At 53.5% G+C, this 21,065-nt stretch overlaps 1 protein-coding gene across 3 annotated transcripts; it reads left to right on the top strand.

The window, feature by feature from the left end:
- Positions 1–1,505: 1,505 nt before the first annotated feature.
- CACNB1 (calcium voltage-gated channel auxiliary subunit beta 1) lies at positions 1,506–19,675 on the top strand. Of its 3 annotated transcripts, none has more exons than XM_090291204.1 (14): positions 1,506–1,769; positions 4,224–4,310; positions 7,327–7,446; positions 8,186–8,308; positions 8,863–8,999; positions 9,205–9,281; positions 10,667–10,686; positions 10,947–11,027; positions 11,457–11,515; positions 11,700–11,809; positions 11,960–12,111; positions 15,587–15,682; positions 16,106–16,291; positions 18,010–19,675. In XM_090291204.1, exons 1-14 carry the CDS (start codon positions 1,686–1,688, stop codon positions 18,472–18,474), a joined length of 1,797 nt encoding a protein of 598 aa, XP_090147330.1. In that variant the 5' UTR covers positions 1,506–1,685; the 3' UTR covers positions 18,475–19,675. The 3 variants fall into 3 exon arrangements, with proteins under 3 accessions (XP_090147330.1, XP_090147329.1, XP_090147331.1); XM_090291203.1 differs by lacking the exon at positions 10,667–10,686 and adding an exon at positions 9,686–9,840; XM_090291205.1 differs by lacking the exons at positions 1,506–1,769; positions 4,224–4,310; positions 10,667–10,686 and adding exons at positions 5,579–5,670; positions 9,686–9,840.
- The last annotated feature ends 1,390 nt before the right edge of the window (positions 19,676–21,065 follow it).

Genomic DNA, 21,065 nt, shown 5'->3' with positions numbered 1-21,065 from the left:
AACAGAGCTCAGAAGTTCAAAAGCAGAAAGGGGAGTAAAATTTATGCCACTTCCTCACAATACAATTAGTGTCATCGTCACTTTACAGCTAAGTGAGGTAACAGAAATTGAAAATCCAAGTCTTTCTGACTGCAAAAACCATGCCTTCTCTGTCATGCCAGGCTCTCTTGTGCAAACGGTCAGAAGGGAACCCTGCTGAGAACTGGATCTGCTAAAAGGCTTCAGAGAAACAACTCACAGCTGGCCATCCACTTGTTGTAGAGCCCAGAGTGGGGAGGAGGAGTCAGTGAACTTCAGTTTCCCCTCTAGCAGAACACACAGCAGGCAGGCCTTATATTAGGGTCACTGAACCTGGACAAAGCTCCATTCTACTTCTCATCTCTCCTCTTTGTGGAACAAGGTAAAGGGTAGATGGAGAGCTGGGGGGGGGGGGGGGGCGGGTACCAGATCCTCCTGTCATTCATGCCTGACTCCTGCACATCACCTTACATCTCCAAAGGCCCCAGTAATCTATCATTTAATTTCTTTCTCCCTCATCCTCCCAATAATCCCAGGTGACAAAGACATCATAGTACTGGCAACCCCATTTTACAGAAAAGGTGATTTATCCAAGGGCCACACAACCAGAAAGAGCCTGAGCCAAACTGGCACCAAGGTCTCTTGCCAGAATCCCCTACTTCTTTCTCTCCACAGATTATGGTTAAGTGGGGTCCAGGCCTTGGATATTTGTCCCCAAATAAGGATGAAGGGGGGAGCAATCCTAGGTCAAAGGTCAACAGATCTGATTTTAGCCTTGTCTCAGCTCCATGTCTTCCTCCTCTTTCTTCTTTTTTCCAAGGTACATGGACCTCACCCAGCCCTGTCCTGGCCCAGCCTTTTGGAAGGGCCTGGGGGTACTAGCGACTAGGACACAGGATTCCTGAGTCCCTGAGATTTCTTGTTGCTCTCTATGTTGGGACCCCCTTTGGACACCCTGCCCAGTCCAGCCTCAGCCTCCCCGGAGCAGGTACCATATTAGAGAGGAAGGGGCCCTTCTGTTGGTTCAAGGCGATCTGGGCCTACACAGGGGAGAAAGGAGTTAAAGTAGGGTCCGGGATAACCGGGTCGGGAAGTTCCGGTGGCCCAAGCTAGAGGTAAATGAGGAGACCAGCTAGAAAAGGCCGTTTGGAAGTGGGGCGCGGTGCCAGCCATGCTAATCCGCCTTACACCTCCATTAAGCGTTTGGCATTCCCTGGTAAACCGCCCCCTCCCCCCAGGAGAGTTTCAACCCCCTCCCGCCCCCCCATCGCCGCAGAGTGGGCCGCCCTCACCCCTGGCCAGTCGGAGGCCAGCGCGCACCCAGCTCCCGAGCCAGGAGGGGCGTGCTTCCATTGTCTGTGCGGAGCCCGCGGAGGGGCTGCGAGAGGCGGGGCCGGGGCGGGCAGAGGAGGGAGGAGGGGCGGGGGGAAGCGGAGCGGGCGGGGGGAGATGCTGAGCCTTCAGGGGCGGGGTAGGAGGCGGTGGCGGCGGGGAAGGCAGAGGAGAGAGCCGAGAGAAGGAGGGAAGGCAGGCAGGAAGAAGGCAGCCGCAGGCCCGGCCCGGGGGCTGAATCGGGTGCTGGCTGCGCCGCGCCGTTCTCGGTTCCGACGCCCTGTCTCATGCGCTGAGGGCGCCCGGGCCGGCGGCCGGAGGGGAGGTTCCTCTCCATGGTCCAGAAGACCAGCATGTCCCGGGGCCCTTACCCACCCTCCCAGGAGATTCCCATGGAGGTCTTCGACCCCAGCCCACAGGTGAGGCGTGGTGGCCGCGCGGAGGGAAGGGGGCCGCCCCCGCGGTCCTAGCGGAGTCGGCTCGAGGATCGCTAGGGGGGAAAGGGTTATGTGCTCGGCGTGAAGGGGAGAGGGGCTCCGGAACGCCCCCCGTCCCTGTGTGTTAATGATTGATGGGCGCTTGGCCCGGAACTGGGCTGCGGTTTTGCGGAGCCTGAGGGGGCGGTCGGGCTGCCTGTCACCCTCGCCTCCTTGTCTCCCCCATGGTCAGGGTCCCTGCTGCTCGGGTACCGGCTCCAGTGGGTTGAGAGTGAGGGTGCGAGCGGGGGTGATTCCGGGTTTCAGGGAGGCTAGGGAGCAAGCTCAGGCAAAGGGGGCGACGCAGAGCACGCTCACGGGCGCTGGGCGGGGGTGGGTGGGGTGGGGGTGGCTCTGGGAGATGCCCGAGGCAACAGTCAGAGGGCGGCGCCAGCAGGCCTTCGGAGCCGCAGACGGTGGCCCTCAAGGGTGGGGAAGGGGCCAGGCCCCCATTCAGCCACGTCAGCTACACCCCCATATTGAACGAGCTTCTCTCCCCCAATACCCACGTTCTCTTTCCCTGCCAACCCTCCTCTTACCCTCACCCCCTGAAAAATGCCTCCAAAGTTTGGAAAGTTGGATAGATTCCAACTCACTGCCCTGGAGGGGAAGAAACTGAATTACCTGGGGGAGGAGGTCGCTGTCCCACCCCCGTTCACACTTTTCCTGTGCTGCATGGGTTACTCCGAGGAGGAAGGGGCATTCTTGGGTGTGGTGGTTGCCCGTTGGGGGCCAGCAAGGTCTGGCATGATCGTGCCGTGAGGGGGATTTCTCTGGGACATGTACTTCTCTCAACTGGCAATAACCCAAGGCTAGGATAGCATTAACTCTTCTCTTGCTGTGGCCAGCCTAGACCAACAGTAACCGCCATGATAGCGAGGTTGCTGTGTGTGTGTGTGTGTGTGTGTGTGTCCGTCCAGGGTCAAGTCAGACCTAAAAATACCTCCCTTCTCCATTCCAGGCCCCTTGGAGCCTGGGAGGCAGCTGACTGGGGCCTTTCATTCAGCTGTCCCTTGTCCCTCTGAGTGCCACTCCCTTTTCCCAGCTTGGGGTGGCGGTGGTGTGAGTCTGGGGTTTACTGCAGGATCCTCTTAAGTTTGTAGAGATCCTCAATCCTAGAGGTTGGGTATGTGTCTGGTTTGAAGAGGAGGATGGGAGGAAGGATTCTGGGGTTCCCAGGTGCCCTTCTCTCTCATTTGTCCATCCTCCTTCTTGTACTCAGGCCCAAGGAACCAGAGATCCTAGTCTGGTCATGGCTTATCTACCTTCTTTGGTAAAGAAACTCAAGGATGCAGGCTGGGGGCAGGGGCTTGGAGGGCTGAACCCTCAATCATCACCCTCTACTCCAGACCGGCCTGGGACCAAAGTGTGTATGTGAGTTGAGGAGGGCAAAAAAGCAGCCCCCGGTTACAGGAGGCCTGGAAATACCTGAATGTGTGGCAGCTTGAGTGATCAGGCAGTGTCCACTTCAGCCAAGTCAGGAGCCTGGCCAGTGACACTGAGCCAGCCTACCCCAGGGATTTGTGGGGGCTGTGTCCTAGGCTCATCTTGGGGCAGGGCCAAGGGGCATTTAGACTGATGCAGCCTGGTGGGTACCATGCCGACAGGATGTAGGCACTGGCAGCTGAGGGTTAGTGGGTGGAAGCTTGATGGCTCTTGTCCCCTTGGGAGAGGTGTGACCACTGCGATTGTGAGGCCTGAGAAAAAGTCCTCCCAGGGTAGGGGGTGCTGAGCTAAATCTACCCCATGGCAGTGGGCTGGGGTTAGATGTTTACTTTCCAAACACCTTTTCACATACCTCACCACCCACCCTGGGAAATTTAGTTTTGGGTCTTCAAGAGCTGAGAGCTGCCACTCCCCTCTCCACTCTGCGATAAAGGAAAGCAAGAGTTGGGCCCGAGAAAAGCCAAGCTGGGCCCCATTGGCAGTTGGCAATTCCTCTTCTCTCTCGGGGCCACAGGCACACTCAGCCACCCTCAGCTCCAGCTGAAGGGGAGAGGGAGGGAGACTTTCCCCAGGTCTCTTTACCACCCCCACCCCCAGCACTGCAGGCAGCCTCTCCCTTCCCTCGCCTCTGCAGCCTGCCCAGCATCTTAATTAGCTTTGTTGCCTAATGAGCCTCCAGTTACTCAGCACCTCCCCCTTCCCAGCCTCTCTGGCTTGGTTTGGGGGTTTCTGTGTGCGCTTCATAGGGCTCTCGCACTGTCCTGCACCCCATGACTGTCGTCTGGGCTCTCCCTCCCCCTTGGGCTGTACCATCTCAGGAAGAAGATGGGGGGGGCTGTTCAGATCAGGGAATGATATTTCCAAGGTTTAGTTGTAGCTCTGGGCCTGAGAGGGTAAGGGTTGGGAAAGGGCCTTTCTGATTCCACTCTTGCCCCTTCCCGGCTTCTCTAGGGCAAATACAGCAAGAGGAAAGGACGGTTCAAAAGGTCGGATGGAAGCACATCCTCAGATACCACATCCAACAGCTTTGTCCGCCAGGTAATAATAGGGAGGCTGGGCTGCAAAGAGGGTGGTGGCTGGTTGGTGGAGCCCAGCATTGGTGAACTGGGTCTGAGGTTTTCTCCTGACACCCTCCCGCATATCATTTGTCTCCTGCCTGGAACCACCCATTACAGTGACTCCCCATGACCTCTCCTGCATATACTGTCAGCTGCACCCACTCCCTCAGCCCCCGCCCAGCCCCGCCCACAGCACCAGGCACCAGCCCCTGTTGCCTGCCTGCGTCATCTCATTCAGTGACAGCCTGGCCTGCCTCCTAGCTTGCTTCAGGCTGTCACCCACTCCCCCTGCTGGCTATCTGCTTCCGTGTCCTCCCCCAGAATCTGACAGCAAGGGGTCTAGCCAAGTCCTAAGAAATGAGGAGTCAGAACATTTGAGTCCCTGGAGCCCTGGTTAGGTATGGGTCAAAGAAATACCCTCCTCACATCCAGATATGACTGTTCTTTAGTATGTAGAGAGAAAGCGTGTTGAGGGGGGTGGGGTGTTGGCAGGAGGTAATTGATTTTAGAAAGGACTTTAGCCCAGCACCCCTCACTGAAGGCAGAGTCACTGAATAGCTTTTTGGGGTCATCTGTGCTCAGTCAGGAAGATGCCAATCTCATCTCTGTTCTAATTCTCAACCCCAGGCCATCTCAGGCTCAGGGAGAAGCATGTGGTTGCTATGACTACAGAGCATCTCAACAAAGCCTGGTACCCAAAAAAGATGAGAGGGGCTTGGGATCAGAGAAGGGAAGGGAGTACGTTGAAGAGGAAATGGGAAAAGCATACGAGGGCAGAGAATAGTAGGGAGGAGGGGTCCTGTGGAGCTCAAGCCCCCCTTGGGCCAGAGAGAGGGAATAGTACCAGGCAGACTCACCACAGATTAGAGTGAGGTCCTTCTCTTTGATTCCTGTTTCCACAGCTCTTGGCACATACGAGCCCAGGAAAGGAGCTGTTCATCCCAGCATCTCCTAAGTACACAGATAGGAAGTCCTTTCTTCAGTCTCTCCCTCGTTCCTCCTGTTGCAGGACTGGACTAGGGCTACACTGTGCTCTCAGTGTAACCCCTCTTGACAGAAAAGGACCTTGGTGTTTGGCAGCCCAGGGTGTCAGACCCCAGCCTCTAATCCTTTCTCTTCTTAGCTCCCTTGCTCTGACCCCCAGTAGGTGCCTGGCGGGGGGGGGGGGCAGTCCTTGCTCCGTCTCTGTGCTAAATATACCCTCGCAGTTTGCATATGTAGCAACTCTGCTTGTAACCTGAGCCCCCTGGGGGAACGGGCAGTTTGGGCCACCTCCTAGGCCAGCAGGGCCAGGCATCGAGGGCGCTGTGATGGAGGTGCCCAACCGGACCCTCGTGGTGGTGAGCTGGGGATGGGGGGGACGTGGTGGGAGCAGCCCCTCAAGAAAGCTTGTGAGGGGGCTTCACTCCAGCCTGTCTCTTCCCCTCCTCACTGTTTCCCGTCCCCCGCCATTCCTGATATGTCTGTGTGCATGCATGTGCGTGTGCATGTGTGCATATGTATGTTGGGCCAGTAAGCGCCTCTCTGGCACCCTGTCCTGGGTCTGTTGCTCTGGCTCTCTGTGCATCTGTCTCCCTGACTCTGGCTGCTCCCGTCAGGAGGGGTGGACAGTGATAGTGAGCTGGTTTCCACTCTCCTTCCTTTAGTCTCTTTCCAGCGTCTATTAGCAACTTCACCCCCACCCCCAACATTTCCCCTCACGAGTCTCCCATTTTCATGATTTGACTGGGAAAAGGATGGACAGTTGCACTAGCTAATGACCAGGGTCCTCTGGGGGAGGTGGAACTTTGTCTTCTCTCTTTCTCAGGTCCCCCCCCATACCAACCTAATGGGCATTTCTGGCTGAGTGGCCCCTTCATGCCCTCAGGAGAAAACCTCCACATCTCTACAGTCCTGTTCTTTTTCCACGTCATCTCTGTCATCTCCCACCCCTCCCACCCCTCGTAGCAATAGCACCGCAGCACAGTCACACAAAGCCACACTTCCTGGCTCCTGCCCTCATGTGCTACATACCCTCAGGGACACTGACCTCTAGGGCACCCCTCTGTTTGGGCTCATGTATACCTGTCTGCATTCAGTCATGACATCCAGCGCATAGTATAGAACACACCCTCCTAAACAGACTTGAAGTTGCACATCCAAGCACACCCATGAGTTAGCCTGGTCATTCACACTGCGAGTCTGGACAGGCTACGTGTGTCTCACACATGTGCCTGCATCACTGAAGAAGTTGTGCTCTGGGATGGTCAGTGTGGACAAGACCAACTTCCTGGCGCCGTCCGACGTCTGAGCTGGCCTTAACCCTGGCAGCTGCAGCCCTAGCATTAAGGAAAGGCCTGCTCCCCTGTTCTACTCTTCACTTGCCTCTTCTGCCCGCACCACCTCAGGAATATCGGACTCTTTTGTACCTTGTGAGAGCCTGAGGGTTGGGGTTCTCTTGATTCTGCTAGGGACTGTTGGACTCTTGTCTTCCCACACCCTTGAGTGCAAGGTAGCTGAATTTTTGGTGGCCCCATCATACTGAGCAGGCTGCTCGCTGCCAACAGTGCAGGCAGCTCAGACCTAAGCTGGTGGCTACAGTCCCTAGAAGGACCCACTGGGCTTCTGCTGAGTCTGTCTCCGCGGGTGCTGGGGGCAGGGGAGAGAATGAAGAGCAGGGAGGGGAGATTCGTCCCCTGGCACTCCTCTCCTGGCTTTGCCCCTATCAGGTTCCTGCCCCTCCCTGGGCCCCAAGCAGCTGTCCTTAGACCTGCCTTAACCCCTGGCTTGCTGCTGTCACCCTTCCTAGAGCCGCACTCTTCCTGTGGGCCTGCAAACCTCAATCCCTGGTTCCTCCCATTCAATACCATCTTCTCCTAGGCCTATGGCATCGTGCTGGGCTGCCTGGGGCTTGAGGCCTCCATGATGGGTGGCACCTCCATGACTTCTGAGGCCCAGGAGCTGGCGAGGCAGTGTCAGCCCTGAGCTGGCCCTGAGCTGGCCCTGTCTGTTTCCAGGGCTCAGCAGAGTCCTACACCAGCCGTCCATCAGACTCTGATGTGTCTCTGGAAGAGGACCGGGAAGCCTTAAGGAAGGAGGCAGAGCGCCAGGCATTAGCCCAGCTCGAGAAAGCCAAGGTGAGAAAGAAGGAGGGGTTTATTATGTCCTATTTCACCCACCCCTGGGCCTCAGAGACAGCCTGGACAGACCCAGGGTCCAGTTTTGGCCCAGCCACTTCCTAGCTGGTATACACCTGAGCTTCATTTGTGCCTTTGTCTTTCACTTGTGAAATACGGCCTGTAATACCTGCCTCCTTATACAGTATAATAAGTGTCTAGTACTACTTCCACACACAATAGGAGCTTGAGAAATGCTAAAAGCTTACACTTCTTTCTGGAGTCAAAATTCCTGGGCGCTGTTATTAGCTGTGTGATCTTAGGTGGGTTACTTAACCTTTCCGAACTTTAGTTTCCTCATTGATTAAAATGAAGATAATAATACTTCATAGGATTTTTGTGATAAATGTGTATGAAATATGTAACACAGTACCTGGCACACTAAATAGTAGATGATGATGATGATGATGATGATGATGGTGGTGGTGATTCCTTCTGGGTGTCATTCTGGGCTCCCCAACTCCTAATACTTATCATTCCCCACTGCCCTCCTCCACCCTGAGAGGGCTGAGTTCTACTTTTTGGTTTCTTTTTAATTGTAAATTTAATATAAATACAAAAAATTACATAAACCATTCAGTATACTTTTTAATGAACAGCTTATAAAACAAATTCCTGTAGAATCACCACCTCAGTCAAGAAGTTGTACATTACATTGCGGTTTAACCGTCTGGCTGTTGTCCTCCCTGTGCGCCTCTAGACCAAACCGGTGGCATTTGCTGTTCGGACAAATGTTGGCTACAACCCATCTCCAGGGGATGAGGTGCCAGTTCAGGGCATGGCCATCACCTTCGAGCCCAAGGACTTCCTGCACATCAAGGAGGTGGAGAGAGCACTTGGCATCTGGAGGGAGGGCAGGGTAGTGGGTGCCAGGAGAGAAGGCATCTGGAACTGTAGTGGAAAAAGAATTCTGAACCAAGCAGAGCTGGGCTGCGTCTGCTGTGCTTTCTAGACTACTGTCTCCACCTCTCTGAGCCTCTGATTTTTCATTGGTAAAATGGGATGGTGATGCTTATGTCAGAAGGTTGTTGGGCGGGTTTGTGGTGAGGCCTGTAAGTAGAGTGGCATGTTTCCGGGCACATGTAGGTGTCCCTGCTTTTCCAGGGCAGGGAAGACACATGTAGGGAGAAAGGACTCTCAGCACAGGGATATGCTGGGGGTGGGGTGATCCATGGCCCCAGAGGATGCTGGTCCTGGAGTTTTCCTGAAAATTGGGGCTGTACTCAGAGGCTGGAGCTGGAGGTGGGGCTCTTTGAGGGTGCCATCCCCTGGGCAGGGTAGGCAAGACCAGGGGTGGTTTCCCCTGCAGGGTGGCTGCTGGCTTGCACCTCCAATCCCCCTCTTGGTCTCTCCCACCCCACCTGCCATTGTTTGCAGAAATACAATAATGACTGGTGGATCGGGCGACTGGTGAAGGAGGGCTGTGAGGTTGGCTTCATCCCCAGCCCTGTCAAACTGGACAGCTTGCGTCTGCTGCAGGAACAGAAGCTGCGCCAGAACCGCCTCAGCTCCAGGTGTCTGGCTGGGGGGCGGGGCACTGCCAGCCCAGGGAGAGGCCATCCAGCCAGGACTAGGCCTCAAGGGTTCACCCATTGCCCAGGGGGCACAGAGCTGCCTGTGACTTCACCAGTGGGGCCAGAGAATCATAGGGGCAGGGCAGCATGTGAGAGAACAGATTTCCCCTTTGCTCACAGCTCCGTTTTCTCTCTGCCCACACAGCAAATCAGGTGACAACTCCAGCTCCAGTTTGGGAGATGTGGTGACTGGCACCCGCCGCCCCACACCCCCTGCCAGTGGTAAGAGCTGCTGCCTCCCCAGGGAGTCGGGGGAAGCTCCTGGGTGGGGTGGTCTCCCCACTTCCTTTCCCCTCCTTCCCCTGCAGTACTGGGCACCTCGGTCCTGAGTCCTCCACACACATCCAGGGGTCCCCTCCCCATGAAGAGTAGGACACCCCACAAGCTGGGCCCGCCAGCGCCCATCCTCTCATGTCTCTCCTCTCCCATTTCTTTGGTAGCTCCATCTCTCTGCCTGACTCCCCTCCCCCTGCCCCCCATTCATTTCTCCCAGTCCTGTTCCATTCACCTCTTCTTCTTTCTTTTTTCCCCATCCCATCCCTGCGTTCTGTATCTGTGTCTCCATGTCCATCTCACTCCTCCCCACCTCGCCTCCCTCCTCCCTCTCTCCTGACTCTCCGGTCCAGGTAATGAAATGACTAACTTAGCATTTGAACTAGACCCCCTAGAGCTAGAGGACGAGGAGGCAGAGCTTGGGGAGCATGGTGGCTCTGCCAAGACTAGTGTTAGCAGTGTTACCACTCCGCCACCCCATGGCAAACGCATCCCCTTCTTTAAGAAGGTAATTCTTGCTGGGTACTTACAAGACGGGAGGGGGTCAGGGCCCAGATCTTTGGCAGGGGAGAGGGCTGGGCTGGATTCAGATTTGGTAGTAGCCTGATTCTGTGAGGATGTGCTGAGGAGGTGGGAGGGATGGGATGGCCCAGAGAACAGACATATCTGTCTCCACACAACCCTACCCTGGCCCACTCTGCAGGAAGGGGTGGTTCTGTTCTTGTCATTGAAGCACCTCTTCTCTTGGAAGGCTCCCCTCCTCCCCCACTGTAAGGGGGGTCTGGTGGCAATGAAACCCGACCTTTCCCTTCACTACAGTGGGATATTCCACATTTCCCCCACCCCACCCCCAATGCGAAGGAGTGAGTGGACCAGTGGCCCTTCTTTGTCCTTTTCAAACTCCATGAGTCTAGGGTGGGCATGTGAGGGTCTACTGACTACTGAGCAGGACCGTTAAGGGAACTCTTAAGATGGGCGGGTTAGCCTGTACTGGGGCCAAGCGGTAGGGACCAAGTTAAGGGCTGTCACCTTTCCCAGCTTTTTTCCAAGACCCAGAAGGGGGGTCTTGGTATGTCTGACTATTTCCGAGTCCATTGGACTGACAGACAGTCCCACTCCCAGCCCTGGTCCAGGGCCATCTCTCGCTCCCCCTGGCATGGGGTCCCGTCTCCTCTCTCTGGCTCCGTCTGTCACTAACACGCATGCCCTGTTATCTCTCCTCGTCTGCCCGCTCTCCCTGCCCCTCCTGTCCTGGCTCCTTCCTTGCCCTCTGCCCCTGCCTGGGTGCCCTCCCTTCTCTCCCCGCTCCCCCTCTTGGCAATCTCTGGACCCAGCCAAACAGAAGCAGAAGTCGGTGAGTATCACAGCTTTCTGTGTCCCTCTCCCCACTTCCTGGGATGAGCTAGGGGGACCTTCTAACACCCATTCCCGTATCTGTCCCATTTCCCCCACCCTTCCTGGTTCTCCCTGGCCATCCCTTCCTACCCTCATCCTGACCCCCACATCTGGGCTCTGGGACCAGGGGGAGGAAAGGATGCATGGGGAAGCCTGGAGGGGGGAGAGGGGCTAATGCCATCTCCACTCTGGGGTTTCCCCTCCCTGCTTCCCCTCCAGACAGAGCATGTGCCCCCCTATGACGTGGTGCCTTCCATGAGGCCCATCATCCTGGTGGGACCGTCGCTCAAGGGCTATGAGGTAGGAGCCCATAGAGGGGAGTGGACCCAGAGGGGCCCAGACCTCCAGAGAGACTCCAAAAGTTCAGACACCAGAGAGATTCCTTCGAAGGGCCCAGGTTCCCGGGTGTCCTCCCCAGAGAGCTACAGACCTGCAGAGAAATTTCCCAGACTGACCCAACCCACAGGGAGATCCACTCAGAGGATCCAGCCCCCAACCCCAAATCCCCAGAAGAGTCTTCCCAGAGGTACCACCTAGAAGGACCTTTGGAATCTGAGAGCTCATTGGAAGCTCCGAGACTCAGAAGGACCACCCTCAGCCCCAAGATCCCATTCATCTCATGAATTTAAGAAGAAAATGGAATGTGAAGGGGACAAGTACCCAGCAACTCAACGTTGCTGAGTGGCTTTAAAAGTCTGACTCTCCCTGTACCCCACTCCCTGCCCTTAGGTTACAGACATGATGCAGAAAGCTTTATTTGACTTCTTGAAGCATCGGTTTGATGGCAGGTAAGACCCTGGGAGCTAGCTCCCCACTCCCATTGCGGTCTTCTGCTGCTGGTGATGGGCAGGAGGGTTTGAATGATAATTTTGGGACTCTTGGACAGAGGGATAGAAGGCAGGCCTGGAGCCTGGGGAACAGGCAGGGCATTCCAGCCCACCTGCCCCTCACTCCCTTTGTCTTATCCCCCAGGATCTCCATCACTCGTGTGACAGCGGACATTTCCCTGGCTAAGCGCTCAGTCCTCAACAACCCCAGCAAGCACATCATCATTGAGCGCTCCAACACACGCTCCAGCCTGGGTGAGCCCGCCCCTCAATCGCCTTCTCTGGGGCCAGATCTGCGAGGGGTGGGAGGTGGGGTGGATGCCCCAGAAGTGTCCTATCCACCCACTGCCTCAATAAAGAAGCTCCCTTACAGTCCCCCTTCTCCATAACTCCGTGTTCCCCCAGCTGAGGTTCAGAGTGAGATCGAGCGAATCTTCGAGCTGGCCCGGACCCTTCAGTTGGTGGCTCTGGACGCTGACACCATCAACCACCCGGCCCAGCTCTCTAAGACCTCACTGGCCCCCATTGTTGTTTACATCAAGATCACCTCTCCCAAGGTGGGTACCGGAGCCTGACCCTAGAGGGGACAGGAGCGCTCGGGAGTCTGGCTGCCTATTGAAATCCCAGCTACTGCTGACTAATTATGTGACTTAATCACCCCAGCTTTACTCTCCTTCTCTGTAAAACTCCATCATATGGACACTGCAAAGATTCAACCTAATTTGAATACTTTGTAGTTGGCAAAGGATCTGCAATAATGTACCTCATCATTATTAGCTATTATATCAGCTATTAATATTGTATAAATATATATTTTAAAGATCTTATTTATTTACTTATTTTTAGAGAGAGAGGAAGGGAGGGAGAAAGAGAGGTAGAGAAACATCCATGTGTGGTTGCCTCTCACATGCCCCCAACCTAGGGACCTGGCCCCCAACCCAGGCATGTGCCCTGACTGGGAATTAAACTGGCAACCCTTTGGTTCTCAGGCCAGCACTCAGTCCACTGAGCCACACCAGCCAGGGCTGTATAAATATTAATATAAGGATTATTATTAGGGTCATGTAGGCCAGTCCCCTATCTCTGCTCTGGTTGACCTCCCATCCTTGATCCAGAAAACTGAAAGAATTCTGTGCTTGTTGTCCCAGGTGTCACCCAGCTACTTGACAGCTGGAAGGTCTTTTGTCTTTTGATTGCAGCCCTTTTTGCTGCACTGTCCTCATGGGGACCTTGATAGAGATGAAATCGGTAGGAAGGCTGATTTACTTCTTTGTCATATTGCAGCTCCGTTAGTTTTCCGTCCTAGATGTTAATGGGGGAGGACATAGAGGGTAAGCGTAGGTGAAGAAGTAGGGTTTGAGAAAAATGGAGGGCAAACGTAGGTGAAGGGTTTGAAATTAGAAGACAGCATGGGGCCTAATCTAGCTCTGGTTGGCTTATTAAGTAGATTTTGTTGGTTTTTTGCTGTTAAAGCCTCAATTTCTTCCCTTATAGAATGGGGATTATAATCTCTCCCTGCATTATTGTTGAGAGAGTTTAAGGTAATGATGTAGAAGAGCCCAGAGTTCATAATGGCAACCAGGGGCGGCAACTGTTATTACCTCATGATCGCATCCTGTAAGCACCCAGTTTCTTAACCTTAACCTTTCTGAGCATAAAGGGGTGATAGGATCTAAGTACTTCCTGGGGTGGTTGAAAAGATCAAATATGATAATGGATGCAAAAACAGTCGTGAACTAGAAAGCAACAGTATGTCCATTTTCCCCATGGACAAGCAATGACTGAAGTTAATGGTGGGGAATCTTTGAGAGTCCAGGCTGCCGGGATGCCCCAGTGCTGCCACTTACCAGGTCTGTGCTCCTTTGGCAAGCACCTAACATTTCTATGCCTCAGTTTCTTCCTCTGTAAAATAGGGATCCTCAAATGGTGGTTGTGAAGCTCAAATAAATGGATTAACCATGTAAAGTGGCTGGCACCTACTATGCACTATAGCTATTCTTTTTTTTTAATTTTATTTTAGAATTGCAAGAATAGTTCAAAGAACTCTCATCCTTTGAATATCCTTTACTCAGAATCACTAGTTTTAAAAATGTATTTATTGATTTTGGAGAGAGAGAGGAAGAGGGAAAGAGAGAGGGAGGGAGGGAGGCGGAGAGAGAGAGAGACATTGATTTTGTTGTTCCACTTATTCATACATTCATTGGTTAATTTGTGTATGTGCCCTAACTAGGGATCGAACCTGCAACCTGAGCATATTGGGATGATGCTCTAACAAACTGAGCTACCCAGCCAGGGTATCACTAATTTTTTAAGATTTTATTTATGTTTTTAGAGAGAGGGGAAAGTAAAGAGAAAGAGAGGGAGAGAAATATGTAGGAGAGAAACATAGACCAGTTGCCTCACACCCCCAACTGGGGACCTGGCTTGCAACCCAGACATGTGCCTTGACCAGGGATGGAACTGGTGACCTTTCTGTCTGCAGGCCGGCACTGAATCTACTCAGCCACACTAGCTTGGGCAGCATCACTAATTTTTTTAACAGCTTTATTGAGCTATAATTCACATGCCATTCAATTCAGTCGTTTAAAGTATATAACTCAGTTTTTTTCAGATTCACTGATTTTTGAACAGTTTGCCACATTTACTTTACGTATGTATGTGTTATGTGTATAAAACTGTTAGAGAGAAGTTGTAGATATTGTATGCTTTTATCCCTAAATGCTTCAACATGTGTTTCTTAAGAGCAAGGGCATTATCAGATTCAAGAAATGTTATCTAAAATATACTTCATCTCACCCTGACTGGTGTGGCTCAGTGGGTTGGGTATCCACCCACAAACCGAAATTCACCGATTCCATTCCCAGTCCACCCCGGCATGTGCCAGGGTTGTGGGGGTGGTCAGAGGCAGCTGATTGACGTTCTCTCACACATCGAAGTTTTGCCCTTCCTTTCTATCTAAAAAACAAATAAATAAAATCTTAAAAAATAAAATAAAGTACAGTTCATCTTCAGTTTTCACCAATTGTCCCAATAATGCCCTTTATGGCAATTTTCCCCTCAAGCCAGGATCATGTGTTGCACTTAGCTTTTATATTTCTTTAGTATTCTTTAGGCTGGAACAGTTTCTCTACCTTTCTTGGATTTTCATGACACTGACATTTTTGAAGAGTAGAGATCACTGATTTTGTAGAATGTTCCTCAGTGTGGGTTTGTCTGATGTTTTCCTTATGACTTGATTTAGGTTTTGCAATTTGGGTTGGAATATCACCAAAGCAATGTGTCCCAAGTGCATTGCATCGGGAGGCATATGATGTTGGTTTGTTGGTGATGTTAACTTTGATCACTTAGTTAAGGTTGTGGCTTTGTTTTAGCTGTTGTTATTATTGTTATTGAGTGAGAGTAATAATAGTGTTCATCTAATGCGATTACAGTAGTCCCTCGCTATATCGCGGTTCACTTATTGCAACCTTACTATACCGTGGGATTTAAAAAATATTATATTTAATTATTTATCGCGAATTTTTGCGGTACTATATATGTATGTTGTTAAAGTTACGTAGGTTTAAGAGTGTAGAATAAATGTAAGGTTCCTACTTCGCGGGGGGGTCTGGAACATAATACCCACGATAAGTGAGGGAATACTGTATTGTTGGGACTAAATGAATTGGTCATATAAAAAGTACCAAACAGTACCAGTACATGGTAAGTGCCCCATAAAGCATGGCTGTTGTTAGCATGGAGGAGAAGCTGGTCTGGACAGTGAATGAAGCCTGTGAGCGCCCTTCATATAGCCACTGTTAGGAGAATTTTCCAGGAGAGGCTGGTGTAAGACCCAGGAGAGAGCCTGAGCATTGTGTAGGATGTATATAGAGCTGGCGAGGTGATTTCTAAAGAAGGTGGCCAGGGATGAAAGTCATCGAACATCCCCCAGCCCTGACACCGGCTCGCCACACTGGCTTCAACCAGGACCTGCCTCTCCAACTTGGTGTGTTACAAGAGTCCCTCTAGCTCCTCTTCTCCCCCCCAAACCAGGTACTTCAGAGGCTCATCAAGTCTCGAGGGAAGTCTCAGTCCAAACACCTGAATGTGCAAATAGCGGCCTCGGAGAAGCTGGCACAGTGTCCCCCTGTGAGTTCTCAGACCTGCGGGGGTGGGGGAACATTTGGATTCTGGTTTCCTCTGGCCTGCATGGGAGACAGAGTGACCGGAACACCTGGGCTGGGCTCATCCCTACAGACTGGTTTTCCGGGAAAGTGTTGGACAGTCAGAATCTGGCTTCAAGCCCCAGAAGTACCACCTCTCTGTGTGGAATCTAAGCCTTGCTTACCTTAAATCTCGAATGAGGGAGTTGGACTGTGTGGGTGCCAAGAGCTTTTATAGTTCTGTCAATGCATGTATCTGAGAGCCCTTCTCTTTCTGGACATCCAGAAGTCTCTTTTTAACTTTGTCCTTCAACCCCTTGACTCTCCACCCACTGTGTCCAGGCCACACCCTCACCCCCTTGATCATGCCTGGCTCATCCTAGCCCTGCCCCTAACCCCGCCTCCACAGGAAATGTTTGACATCATCCTGGACGAGAACCAGTTGGAGGATGCCTGCGAACACTTGGCCGAGTACTTGGAAGCCTATTGGAAGGCCACACACCCTCCCAGCAGCACTCCGCCTAACCCGCTGCTGAATCGCACCATGGCTACCGCAGCCCTGGCTGCCAGCCCTGCCCCTGTCTCCAACCTCCAGGTACAGGTGCTCACCTCACTCAGGAGAAATCTCAGCTTCTGGGGTGGGCTGGAGGCCTCCCAGCAGGCCAGGGCGGTGCCACAGCAGCAGGAGCAAGCCATGTAGGTGCCCTGCCCATCTCCTCTCCTGCCCAGGGCCCGGAACTGGATGCAGGGAACATGGGGAAGGAAGGAAAAGAGCTTTATTTTGTAAAAAAGAAAAAAGTGGTGACCAGCAGCTTCTGGTGTCTGTGGTTTTTGATGGTGTTGGGACTGGCTGGTGGTGCTCCTTGGGCCTAGTCCTATAGGACTATGTCCACTGCCGGGTGATTTGGGGGTATGAGGCCTGATTGGGAGCTCTATAAGACAAGTGACTAGGAAGAAAGAAAACATGGGGAAGACTGATAGGTTAATTTGCTGGACTTCATCCCCATTCTAGACACAATAGTGATCACAGCATTGTAAACCCAATAGAGGAGGGAATCCCACAGAGCAGGAGCCTTTAAATCCAAAGAGATTGCCCCCTCCCCTAGAGCCTTTACCCCAGGAGGCCTCTCAGAAGGGACCTAGAAGGTAGCATCTTCAGTGATTGATGCTAAACCTTCCATTCTTCTCCCAGTTAAACATTCCAGGAAAGGCCCTCCTGTGGGTGCCCTGCCCTGCCTCCCCCTCCTCCTGTGGGAGCCGTGGCCCATCTCTGAGAGCACATCATTAAGTATTTGGTTCTCAGAGCCAGAAGAAAACCATTCTAGACCATTGCTTTTCAAATTTGTTTTCAGCAACAGTCGATTTGTTCACTGAATCTTATATTGAAGCCCAGTGTGTAGAGAAGGCATCCTTGCTCTGCTCAGAGGGAGCTAGTGGCTTGGCCTCCACTTTACCTCCATGGGGACCCCTGAAGCACTTCTGTGCCCTCCACACTCCACCCCAGATCTGTAGGGGACAGTTTAGAAACTGCTGCTCTAATCTCCATCACCCCACCACAGAGAATCTGGGCCACTGAAAGGGGAGTCATTTGTTTAGGTTCATACAACTTAAAGGGGCAGGACTAGTACGCAGGCCTCTTTGCACCCATCCAGCAACCTCTGTGGTGGGAGTGGCCATCAGGTCACCTTCATGTGGCAGTTTGGTGCTGAGGACATTGGGTCACCTTATCATCTCCTGTGGGGGATGGAGACCCATCTGCCTTCTCTATCCTGCTGCTTTGAATTTCTGCTGGGGGCAGTGGAGGAATTCCAATCATCTGGGGGCAGAGGAGTGTGGGGTTCTAGAAGCCTCTGAATAGCGTCTGATGTGGGCTGAAGGAGTTGGGGTTAGTGAGCTTGAGTAGAATACCCTTAATATTTGGAAAACTGGGGCACTGACTAATCCAATCAACCACTAACGAGTAGCACTACTAATGAGCTGTTAAAGGTGATTTACGCCAGGACAGCGTTAATGACATGGGTTGAGGAAGTGATGACTAATTTCTCATGGGCTCTGTACCATAGTTACCAGGAGAGTTCACGCCTCCTCAGTCTTAGGAAGGTTGGGCACCCCTGTCTTAACAGAGGAGCAAATGCCCTAAGATCTGTCTGACTGGGCTCTAGCACCCTTTGTGGGGCTCCACCCCATAGAGCCAGCCCCCTGCTCCCTCAGCCAGGCTGGTGCCTCGGTGCCATCACTAACCTGCCTTGCTTTGTTGTGTTTCTCTCACCCCTGCCTGATCTGCATGGTTTGTGCTGTCTGTCTGCTAACCAGGGACCCTACCTTGCGTCCGGGGACCAGCCGCTGGAACGGGCCACCGGGGAGCACGCCAGTGTGCACGAGTACCCCGGGGAGCTGGGCCAGCCCCCAGGCCTTTACCCCAGCAGCCACCCACCAGGCCGAGTGGGCACCGTGCGGGCACTGTCCCGCCAGGACACGTTTGATGCCGACACCTCTGGCAACCGAAACTCTGCCTACACGGAGCTGGGAGACTCATGTGTGGACATGGAGACTGACCCCTCAGAGGGGCCAGGGCTTGGAGACCCTGCGGGGAGCAGCACCCCTCCAGCTCGTCAGGGATCCTGGGAGGATGAGGAAGAAGACTATGAAGAGGAGCTGACTGACAACCGGAATCGCGGCCGAAATAAGGCCCGCTACTGCACGGAGGGCGGGGGTCCAGTGCTGGGGCGCAACAAGAACGAGCTGGAGGGCTGGGGGCGGGGTGTTTACATCCGCTGAGGGGCAGGGGCCACTGTCAGAGGAAGGGCCCGCAGCCCAGCAGAGGGGAGGGACAGCAGCTCACCGCCGGGGGTGCATCTTACCTCCAGGGGGCGCTGTCTCCTTTCAGATGCCTTTGCTCAATGTTTGGGGTTTCTTTGGTGGTAGATGCCCAGCTCCTGGGGGTCCCTTAAGCCCCAGCTGTAGGTTTTTTATCTACCTGTGGTGAATGGGTGGGGGGGATGCCCACCTGTCTGCAGTGTCCCCTTTTTCCCACCTCAGGGGTCTCTCTTCCCTCTCCCAGAGAAAAGGTGCACTTCCTTAACTCTTTCTACTTGGGGCTCTAAATGAGCGTCCTAAATGGGGTGGCCCTTTCTTTTTCCAACCGGGAGTATTTAGGAAAGGTAGGAGGTTTTTCCTGGAGAGGGAGACTGCAGGATTTCCCATGAGGGTTCCCTTCCCAAACTTCAGATCCAGGGCTCCTCATCGTGCCCCTCCCCCCAGCTTTCTGGCAACACTGGTAAGAGAAAGCTACAGGATGGAAGCCTCTTGGGGAGGGGTCTGGGTAGAAACTGATGGGCATCAGATGTGCCATCTGCCCGCCCAGGACCTAACCCTGAGGAGTGGGCAACCTGAGATGCTGCTACCCACCCTCCCGCCACCTCCATGCCTCAGCCTTCACCTGCCCCAGGAATGAGCTTTGCCTACAACATTCCTTGTCTGCTGCCATCACGAGAGGGGCTCTGTGTTTCTGAGCCTCCCATCCCTGTGCCACCTGGGTGTGGAGCCCATGGAACACTGGTCCGCCTCATTTTGAAACCAAAAACTGTTCATTCACTATCACCCTGACACCCCAGGAGAGAGGCCCTTTGGGCTGGTGCTCAAGAGATGATCACCATCCCAGGGGTTCCCTTGGGACCACGAATCTCCCCTGGGGGACTTGGCTGCTGCTGCTGTTGCTCTGTATTTGCCTCTTGTGACCCTGTTCTTTATCCATGTCCACTCCACTCCCCCCCCCAGGAGAGGCTTTCATACCCCCTCTGACCTGGACTGCTCCTCTCCCTAGCATTCCCATAGCCCAGCAGTCCTGCCCCTCCCTGGCATCCCAGCTGGGTCAGAGAGCCGATTGTGCCAACAAAGACTGGGCCCTGCCCGGCTGCCCACCTCAGGGATGGGCACCTCATGCCTGTCTCGCCACCTCCTGTGCCAATGTACCACCCCACCCCCACCCCCACCTGGGGGTGAGGTGCAGCTTCCACTTACTGGTTAGAAGAGACCACTTCTGTCTGGTATCCTGTGCCCCCATCTGTCTGTTCCTCTGTACTCCCCTAGAGAAGTATTTTGCCACATATAAAACCTCCATCCTGTCCTTTGCAGCAGCCTCCCAAGCTTGCTTTGTTCCCGCCACAGTTGCCAGCCTAGGCAAGTGGGAGCTGCTGGCATGCAGGAGGATGGAAGGGGTGTGTGCAGAAATAAGCTGTGTGTGGAGTTGTTTACTCCAGGGTTCCCCGACCCCTGCCGCAGGTCAGTACTGGTCAGTGGCCTGTTAAGAACCGGGCAGCACAGCAGGAGGTGAGCAGCAGGCAAAGCCATTACTGCTCGCCTCCTGTCTCCCCGGGCCCCATACCCTGTTCATGGAAAAGTCTTCCACACTAACGGTCCCTGGTCCCATAAAGGTTGGGGGCCACTAGTTGGCTCCACAGGAGAGATGGGGCTTTGTTTTGTGGTTTCGATGCATTACATTTGAACCTGACAGGAGCCACGTGGCCAGTCTCAGCCCCAAACCCCACACCTAACCCATCTTCTATAAGTATGGAGTCAGGGAAAATGGGAACCTGAAGTGGGGAAATGGACGTCATGGGTGTTGTATAATGGGTGAGATCCAGACCCACTGGCACAATGTCTGAAAGGCCTGTGCTGCTTTTTCTGCTTCTGTGGCCTCAGCTGTTCCCCAGTGCTTCAGGAGAGGGAGGGACTGAGTTCTGGCTTTCTTCACTGAAGCCCCCACAACTGCCCCCTTCCCAGCCCTGACTTGGGGGAGGCGGCAGAAAGAATGAGGACACCCCCCTGAAAGACGAAGAAAATCAGGTGACTGCCAGTTCCTGCCACCATCAGCAGGCAGGAAGTGGACTTCTGAAGGTTGTTACTGCTGTCACCTGTATCCTGTCTCACTTAGCACCCACAAACCATTTCTCCGCTTCCCTGGTTCTTGATTCTGAGGTGGTGGTGGGTCCAAAGTACTAGAGCTCCCAGGTCTTCAACCTGAGTGCCCCTCTATGCCTTGTGTGTCTGTGTGTGTATAGAGGGCAACAGACATGAGGGGTTAACAGATCCAAGGAAAAAGCTGGGCAGGCCCATGGGTCAAGTGGCTGGCTCAAGGTCTCTGGGGAGTTGATGGCAAAGTCAGCACTGCTGGGACTGAAGTCCAGTCTCCACCTCCCTGGGTAGTGCTCTTTGCACTGCCTTTCAGTGCAATCCTTCATTCCCATGTTGATTCATTGAACACACATTTGCTGAGCACCTACTATGTACAAGGCACAAGTCTGCATTGGAGCCACAGGCAATTCAGGATGGCATGATGAACTCTGATGTGGGAAGCACTGGGTCCTGGG

This window comes from Furipterus horrens, unplaced genomic scaffold, assembly GCF_987537825.1.
Source record: "Furipterus horrens unplaced genomic scaffold, mFurHor1.1.pri manual_scaffold_11, whole genome shotgun sequence".
Lineage (NCBI taxonomy): Eukaryota > Metazoa > Chordata > Mammalia > Chiroptera > Furipteridae > Furipterus > Furipterus horrens.
This window is presented reverse-complemented; position numbering and strand designations above follow the sequence as displayed.